General features: G+C 44.7%; 1 protein-coding gene across 1 annotated transcript; it reads right to left on the reverse strand.

Moving 5' to 3' along the window:
* Positions 1-4,670: 4,670 nt before the first annotated feature.
* LOC117739275 (1-acylglycerol-3-phosphate O-acyltransferase ABHD5-like) lies at positions 4,671-8,403 on the reverse strand. Its single transcript, XM_034545587.1, has 7 exons — positions 8,207-8,403; positions 7,531-7,613; positions 6,928-7,330; positions 6,470-6,621; positions 6,073-6,184; positions 5,821-6,001; positions 4,671-5,034 (listed from the first exon to the last, which is right to left on the reverse strand). The coding sequence occupies exons 1-7, from the start codon at positions 8,275-8,277 to the stop codon at positions 4,915-4,917; spliced, it is 1,122 nt and encodes a 373-aa protein (XP_034401478.1). The 5' UTR covers positions 8,278-8,403; the 3' UTR covers positions 4,671-4,914.
* Positions 8,404-9,060: the final 657 nt, after the last annotated feature.

The raw sequence follows: 9,060 nt of genomic DNA on the forward strand, positions 1-9,060 counted from the left end.
TGGATGGTACGTCGGGACGTTATCGGCTGTGACCGACGTGTGAGCGAAAGAATGTAGACACACACACACACACACACACACACACACACACACACAGATCTTCACATAATAGTTGTTTGCTGCTGTATTGATGCTCTGGATCCTGTAGGATTGCGCCTTTAATCTTTTGAAGAGGTTCACATTAATGCGCCGTCTCTCCTTCTCGAGTAGCTTTTCTCTTTTTCATCTCGGTGAACAATGACAAGCATTTTCAGTAATAACAGCCATTATTTATTACCTTTTTTTTTGGTTTGTCCCTGTTTTAACATTGTACAGCAGAGCATTTAATTAATCTGACCGCCTGATGAAACTCCTTTAAGGAACAAAGCCCCCCAACACACACACACACACACACACACACACACACACACACACAGCAAGCCAGACGGATCCCACGCCTCTGAGACTAAATACAGCCTGCTGAGACACTACACTCCTCTGTTATTTTAAAACTTCCTTTCTTTGTGACTCTGCCCAAACGACACAACACACACACACACACACACACACACACACACACACACACACACACACACACACACACACACACAGTTGGTCTCAGAGTACACAGAGAGTGTTTGGCCATCTGATGGAGCCTTTTTTCAAATTATCTGACAGTCAGAAGTGTGTGTGCGGTGATGCACTCCTTGTGTGTGTGTGTGTGTGCATGCGTGTGTGTGTGCGTGTGTGTGCATTTCATTTCACTGTATGCTGGTTACTGAAACAGTGTGTTTGCCCATCTCACACAATGTGAAACCAAGGACTGCCAGAGAGAGCAGACAGGGAGACAAAGGGAGAAAGGACAGCAAGTCAATTAAAGGGACATTTTCATTAGCCGTGACAGGAGGGTATAAAAAAAATAAAAAAATAAAAATAATGTATTACTGTAATTACATTGGAGGCCACATAAACCACGGCAATTTTCCAGCACAATAACCCCACCGAACTCAAATTCGGTGCCGCGGAATGAAAGGAGCAAACAGAAAAGGGGGCAAACGGCAGGAAACAGGATGTGCACCAAACAACAAAATAACCGTTTGCGGCGCGATGAAGGCAGGAACCATCTGGAGAACGTTGAGCACCACGGAGATGAAACAGGAAATCCTGAAGCAGCTCAGCACCGAGGCCCATGTGACAATATGAAGGTTGGCTTTAAAAGGTGCGACGCAAGAACAGAATAAACAGAATGTTACAGATGCGTACGATATCCAACAAAAAGTCGTGCGTTTTCCTGCAAAAGCAAATAACACTCTTTGCAGTTTGGTCGAATTTAGCGTATTCGCGCCCTGCTGTTGGTGGCCTTTAAAAAAAATATATATATACATAACAACTGATGACTATATTTAGATTGTATTGTCCCAGCAGGGGAGGAGACACCCATCCATCCATTATCTGAGTGGCTTTTCCTGGTTTCAAGGACAGGATGACGGACCTCCTCCTCGTGGTCCTGAAGGACAGAAGAGTTGCCTGTTGGATGTTACCCAAGCGTGTTCATCGAGGCTCTTTGTTTCCAAACTAATTCATTAATTATTAGCCTGTAGAACTTTTGCCAAATGAAGTCAAATTGTTTTAAAAAGAATCACTGTTTGGTTTTAAATGAGTACTTTAAATGTGTTAGTCATTGAGAGTATTACTCAATAACTTTAGCCTCTAGCATTTGTGTTTCTGGCCATCTGGTAAATATCCAAGTCCGATATTTACTTTCTTTTTAGCTCTTTAGCTGCAAAGCTAGTCACCAACTTTACCAGGTACAATGTTTGGTTTTTTTAGACCTCGTTTGCTGCAGCAGAAAATTATGCATTTAAACCATAAAGCATGAGCTTAAAAATATGCTTAAATGCACCTTACAGCTGAGAGGAGCTGACCACTTGGCTGTCGATTCTCTGTACCGTCATCACTACGAGCCACGTTTTTCACATTCAGGTTGTCATGTGATCCATTGTAATGTACAAATATGGATTATAAGCGCTTTAAAATTAAGATGTTTTGACCTTTGCTGCACCAAATAAACCACCAAGGTGCCACCGGAGAGAGATGACTGGAATCCTAATTTTTTTTAAGTTCTTTTTACAGCCTCGGCGTATTTAAATTAGCCCTCCAAACATGGGATACTAATGATGAGGTAATACTATGTATGGATACGTGGGAGAGGCCCAGCTGTACTTTTTAAATGGATGTAAACAAACGTTTTTTTGGCGAGCTCAATCAATAGTGAAGAGAGATAAATGAGTCGGTCCCCGTGATGATGAGACGCCTTCGCATGTATAAAAAGTCTCAATGCCTCTTTGGATCCGTCTGCGAGGCGATGAGAAGTCTTCACATCGTGTCTGCAGAGAATAAGCAACCAGCTGGCAAACTCCAGCTCCGCTCCTGTTCCTTTTTCCTGATGCACGGAATTGAAAACGCTGTGATTATTAGTCCCCCCCCCCCCCCCGACGCCTTTGGTGCTGCGAGGTGCTGTGAAGTGCTCTCACTGCATAAAGGCGGAGGGTTTCTGGGAGTTATAACTCTACCTTTGAGAGGGGGGGGGATTTACTTTCGAGGTAGATAGATATTCTTTTCATTCCACAACATCGTCTTTTCTTTTCTTTTCTTTTTTTAACTGTGCAAATGTCAGTCAGGCTGCTAACACGGCTGTATAAATAAATCTCTGGCCTGCAAATATCATCAGTCACTCATAGTCAAGCTATAATTGTTTGGGTTAGACAAGAGGGGAGAGTGAGTGAGTGAGTGAGTGTGAGTGTGTGTGAGTGTGTGTGTGTGTGTGTGTGTGTGTGTGTGTGTGTGTGTCTCATTACACCAGTGGATTGTCACATGAAAAATGAACACACTTTTATGGGGTTTTGGCCCCGAGGTGATGGAGAAATAAGAGTGGGGCTTGGTCCAGGACGGGACCTTCTGGAAGACTGGCTGCATCTTTATTCATATCCCAATGTGTGTTTACACTTTGACTCTAAAACTATGGGTTACAACCCAAAAGGAGTGAGAATCATCAGTGAACTATCAGCTGTTAAAGCTGCAGCTCCCAGTGCTTTGGCTGCACAAACCTGTATGTGGTGGTGCTGATTAAAGATAAACCGAGAGCTGATAGGCGGCCAGCAGCCACAGTGTGTGTGTGTCTGTGTGTGTGTGTGTGTGTTTCTGTGCACGCACATCTTTTCATGTGCAGTTATTTCAGGCCTTCAAGCTTTCAATTATATCCAAACCCAGTGTGAAAGCTCCTGTCACTTTTCTCGGCCGTTTCGCTTTTCCTAATGAAATGATTTCGAGCCCACGTGACTGAGTGGGTGAGAGACAGAGAGAGAGACAGTGAGAGAGACACATGACGACTAAGCCACCAATCTTATTGACTGAGTATTGCGGACGGAGGGCTGGACGCATTGTGTGCGCACACACCTCCGTCCCAGAGAGGCGCTCAGCTGACGGCTCCTCCTCGAGTTGACAAGCCGCCAGCGTCTTCAAGAAGAACAAGCAAACCCATAATTACCCCCCCAGTTCAAGCGGCGTCACTTCCAGCAGGCCGGAGATCCAAAATAAACGGTCTCCGTGGCTACCCTGTTGCCAGGGAGACCGTCGGGGTGGGCCAGGTCACTGGCAGAGACTGGCAGAGGTAACAGGCCACGGGTGCTCAAAGATAACACGTCTCTTCACTAAACTGCAGCCTGTGACACCATCGTCACCGGAGATAAAGAGTCACTGTACCGAAGGTCTCCTGTTGGAGGGTTCCTGTGCACCAACTCAAGTTGTATTTGCATTTTGCAAATACAACTTGAAAAAAAATGCTTTCTTGTTTTCCAGCAATTTTTTTTTGCTGACTCATATTCACAAGATGTATGTTTTGCTAAGATATCTCTGACATGCCACGTGGTGTCAGCCACAAACTAACATCTCTCCGAGGATAGCCATCTTTAATGGGCACTGCTCTTCACAGCGTGGGGGGGGCATTTGGTTTGTGGTATTTGCATGTTTGAATATTCATAGCTCCTGAATTTCTCAGTGAAGGAAAACATTTTTTTTTACTTCCTGCCCTTTTAAAAAAAAAAAAAAAGGTTTATTTTTTTGTGTGGGAAAACCATGTGAAACAAAAATATTCATCGCAGAATATTTGTGTGTCCGGAGGGATATTTTAACCCCCCCCCCCCGTAACAGAGGGCCTATTTTTAGTCCAACACACACATCTCTGACCCTATTCTGTCACTGCAGTCGAGAGCCGAGTGTCGCGCTGCTCTTAAAGCACATCTGTCCAGGTGTGCGGAGCGCAGGTCACTCAACTCATTCACCGGCACTGTGGAGGTCATGTGCAGCGGGCCGTTACTGTGCCGCCATCTGCTGGCCGCTCCGAGACACAGCGTCTCCGGAGCACGTTTCCTTGAAAACACACCCAGTACCTTTGCCCTACACAGCTCCTCCCTCATATCTCTCTCTCTCTCTCAGAGTGGGTGAGGGGTCAAAAAAAATATTCTGTGCACTTTGCCTGGATCTCTACCCAAAACAAGATTTTGTTTTTTGTGTTCCCCCCCCCCCCCTTGAGAAATGATCTCTCTTTTTGCACAGAAAAGAGTTGCCCAACAGTTTCTCAGAATTTCCCGAGCGGAAGCCAGTAGGCGGCGGAAGAAAAATACACCGCGGGCTGCATTTTTAAAAATTTATTCACAAAACTTGGATAAAGAAACCTGTGGCCTTGTCTGACCTTTGACCCTCAAGAGATGAGTGAAGCGTCCTTAGTCAGTGATAAGATTCTCACAAGATTAAAGTGCATGATAAAGAGGCTTACAGTGAAGGGTGCCCCTCCCTTGCCCCTCCTGTGTGTGTGTGTGAGTGCGTGTGCGTGTGCGTGTGTGCGTGTGTGTGTGTGTCGTCTGAATGAGGGAGCGCTCACTGCTTCGCTCCCTCCTCGTGGCCTTTCTCCTCCGTCCCTGCGAGGATCCGATTGACCATCTGGTTGAAGTCATCGGGCTGGTCGGCGAAAACGTAATGGCCGGCTCCTCTGATCACCTGACAAACACACACACACACACACAGTTGGACAGAGAGTCGTCTGTTTTAGAGATTAAGCTGTCGTGGTTCACAGGAGGCAGGTAAACGCTGAGATGGATGTTTCTCTTGAGGCGAGACAACAGGCCTCAAAACATTTGGGTTTATTTTACTACTTTGAATATTTGGGTCTGTTGATTTCTCCATTGCTTCATTTGTATATTTAAACATGACAGTTGTGACATTGTGTAATACAACAACAACAAAATGATTGTCTTAATGTAAGACAATCATTTAAGTTTGATGGAAATATCCGTTAGTTAATTTTGTACGCATGCATATACATTTTAAAATACACATCTTTAAAATATGTTTTCTCAAAATTAGTTTCATATCCGTGAAATCTCCACTTCAGTAGCTCTTACACACACACACACAAACACAGGTGTGTGTTCACGCGTCATTCATAGCTTGATCTTAAAATATTTTATTCTTATAAACATGGCTTTTTTGGTTTATTATTATTTGTATGGCTGTTGACAGTATTTTCCAATTTATGGAGGAGATATGTCCAAAATCCTCTCAATAAAAAGCCTTGACTCTAATATGTCAACAAAACAACAACGAATGCCTCATTTGCTCATTTAAACAAACAATTTTAGAAAACTTGTAATATAAATAATAATAGTCTTAATTTAAGTTGTCAACTGGGGGAGTTTAATGGTGATATCTATTAGTCACACTTTCACCAGTAGTGCCTCTTAACAGACTTGCCATGAAACTAAAGAAAAGGAACCAAAGACTGACATTGATCTGCACATCTGGTCTGGTTTTCTTGAACGCGTATCCGGAGTCACTGTCGATGCTGGAGCGAGACCCGTAGATGAAGGAGACGGGAATGTCAGCCTGGACCTGGCCGATCCGCTCCATCATGGGCCTCTTCGCCCAGCCGTAGGGGATGGTCATGTATGTGAAGGCGGTTTCTCCGCTGAAGCGGAGAGAAATAATGTTGGTTGGAATAAACTCAGTGCGGTGTATGGACATGAAGAAGGCTCTCACCTCGGCGTCTGGGCATTCAGATGGTAGATGTAGTCGGATACCGTGTTGTCGTCAAAAACAGAGGAGTACTTCTGCTTGAAGTCCGACCTGATGGTCTGGACCAGCATTGGACCTGAAGGAAGAGAGGATATTTACTTCCAGGTGTTGCAGTAAACAAACAAGCAACCTGAGAGCGTTGACAAGAAAACCGTGTGTCACCGAGTGAAAAATGGGGCTCACAGGAATGGAAAAACATTTCAAAACAATCTCTCAATACCACGAGTAAACGAAATGAAATGGACTGGATATGAAATGGAAGGAAGACTATACACCTAAGTGTATGTGTGTGTGTGTGTGTGTGTGTGTGTGTGTGTGTGTGTGTGTGTGTGTGTGTGTGTGTGTGTGTGCGCGTGCTGACCTAGAGGCCCGGCCAGTCTGAGTCCAGCCAACGGGTTGAAGGGGCTCATAACGGCCCCCATGGCTCTGATCCACACTGGGATGGAGTAGTGGTTGGGGTTCTCTGGTCGTGCTGGGAAACCCCACGGCTCCACCAGCAGCAGATGTTTTACCCTGAGAAAATATCATTATGAAGTAACGTAGTTACAACGTAGTATCTGTAGACTAATATACAGATATTGAATATCGGGACGATACCATCTCAAACAGCTGGATCGGATATCTGTGACGATGGGCCCGATCTATTAAAATGTGTATATACATTTCATACTGGAATTTGAATTCCTGTGTACATTTTGACCAAATTGCCGAGCCGTGGACTACGGTTACATTAATATGATAGTTGTCACTGCCACTGTTAACTAAAAACATTGGAACATTATATAAATGTGTGGCACTAAATGGCACAAACCAGAGCACCTGCGTGGGTATTTGAGTGTGTAGGCGGCGGACAGGTATCCTCCCAGGTTGTGTCCCAGCAGCAGCATTTCCTCCAGTCCCACCTTCTCCCTCCACTCCTCCAGCGCTTCCACAAACTGCTCCTCGGCACCCTGCGGGTCGCTGCTGAACTGGGGGCGGCTGCTCCTGCCGAAGCCCAGCAGGTCTAGAGTGTAGACGGGTCCGCCGCTGGAGAGAGAGTCCAGGTTTTGGACCCAAAGGGCGACCCCGCCTCCAAAGCCGTGCAGCAGGACCAGAGGACATCTGGTCCGGGCAGGGGTGTCGGGCAGGGAGCGTGGCTGAGGCTGGCTAAAAAAAGCTAAGGTCCACAGATAGTTTCTGTTGGATATGCGGACGTGTTGCCGGGAGAAAGGCTGCTTCACATCTGGGAGAATTATGGGACAAGGGGACGACAAGTAAGAGAAATGGGACCAGATTTATTAGGCCGCTATACTTTTGACAATTTTTGACAAGATATTTGATGAATTGCAGACACCAAATCCTCTCAGCATTTAGACAACAACAACACAACTTGTGACTGAAAATCACTCCAGTTCTCAGCAGCGGTTCAACGAGCACACTTACTCTTGAGCATTTTTTCCTCTGCATCTTTCAGCTGAGAGGGAGAAGTGGGGCACCAAGAGGGAAGCCAACTTAATATCCAGGAGCTGTGGTTCAGACAAGAGACATGCGCAGGCAGGCAGGCAACATGTAAAGTGCATGCAAACACAGACACAGACACAGACTGATGATTTGAACTTTGACCACGTGACGTTGCCACTATCAGGTTGTTGGTATGCAATCTATATTTCCCAGAATCTCCCTTCGAGACAAACTTGACATCATGCAAACAATAAAATGGAGTGAATCCAGGATTCTTAGTTTGTATTTTGAGACCAGATGTCATCAGAAATATGTGAATGTAATGTCGACTAGTTTTAATATTCGGAACTGATGTTGACTAAAGTTGTGTTATTCTCTTAGATCTTGCCTAATGGAACGTGAAGATACTGGTGGATTGAAACTGATGTTCGACGTCATTTGGATGTTTCACATTAACTGGAGAAATAAACACAACTTTAACGGAGGTTTTCAATTGCGGTCGCGGTTATTTTATTTTTTTTGTCATGAAGGAGAAGAAAACAATTCCTTTGAGTCACCACAAAACGGACGGCGTCCGTCATATGGGGACACACAACTGTCAAACTCACAAGAATACTATTTAAACATAAAAGAGTGTGTTTAGGGGATGAAAGCTCACCTCCGCTCCTGAAGAGGTTGTATCTCCTCTGCCATCCTTCGCATGGTGTTTTGTGATGGTCTCGCGACCATGTGAAAACGCTACTGTCAGAATTCATGTGATGCGTTCACGTACATTCCGTAAATAATTCAATCTGAACTTTTGTATATATAAAAAAAAATCTAAAAACTACAGTTATCGCAAATTGCCTTTTTTTTTTTTTTACCAAGTATGTGCCTGTGCAGCACACACACATTTAAGAACATACACATATGAATGAAAACCTAAAGTTATCTTTGCACTCGAAGGGCTTTCGGAGAGCCGAACGAGAATATGTCCGACTACACCTGAAGGCCTCAGCGTGGTCTGAAGCACCACCGTGAACAACACCGAGCTCAGGTGGGTCGTCTTTACTCTATTTAGCTCGGGTTTGCTCGGAGAAACGTCCCTCAGGCGGTTTGTGCTTACTCGAAGAAATAATATGGATTCGTTAAGAGGCGTTTAGGCAGCGAGCCAAACTATAATGAAGCCTTAAAGCTACACAGCTGACCTCCAACGGCTTCATTTAACAAGAGTTATAAATACTAGACATGACCCCCGAATTAGCATAGCCGTTACAACGGCACTCAGCCAATCAGAGGCCCTGCGGCTAACTTAAACTTTAATTAATTTGGAAGTTTGACGTTTGTGCTGTTCAGGGTCATTTGGCATTAACCTTATTAACACGAACATGTTTACTCGAACAGCCCTCGAGTAAATGCAGTTTTCACACGAGAATTTAACATTTAAACAAGATAATTTCCAGGTTTTTGACAGGTCAGTTAGCATAGCATAGCGAACCCTGTCACACGTGACTCGACCAATCAGAGGCCGTT

Source organism: Cyclopterus lumpus, chromosome 11 (genome assembly GCF_009769545.1).
Source record: "Cyclopterus lumpus isolate fCycLum1 chromosome 11, fCycLum1.pri, whole genome shotgun sequence".
Lineage (NCBI taxonomy): Eukaryota > Metazoa > Chordata > Actinopteri > Perciformes > Cyclopteridae > Cyclopterus > Cyclopterus lumpus.

Bases quoted from the DNA above. Each gene is read 5' to 3' on its own strand.
- LOC117739275 (XM_034545587.1), bottom strand. From the start codon at position 8,277: ATGGTCGCGAGACCATCACAAAACACCATGCGAAGGATGGCAGAGGAG. The intron at 7,331-7,530 runs GTAAGTGTGCTC...TAATTCTCCCAG, and splicing joins AGAGGAAAAAATGCTCAAGA to ATGTGAAGCAGCCTTTCTCC. The intron at 6,002-6,072 runs GTGAGAGCCTTC...TCTCCGCTTCAG, and splicing joins CTGAATGCCCAGACGCCGAG to CGGAGAAACCGCCTTCACAT.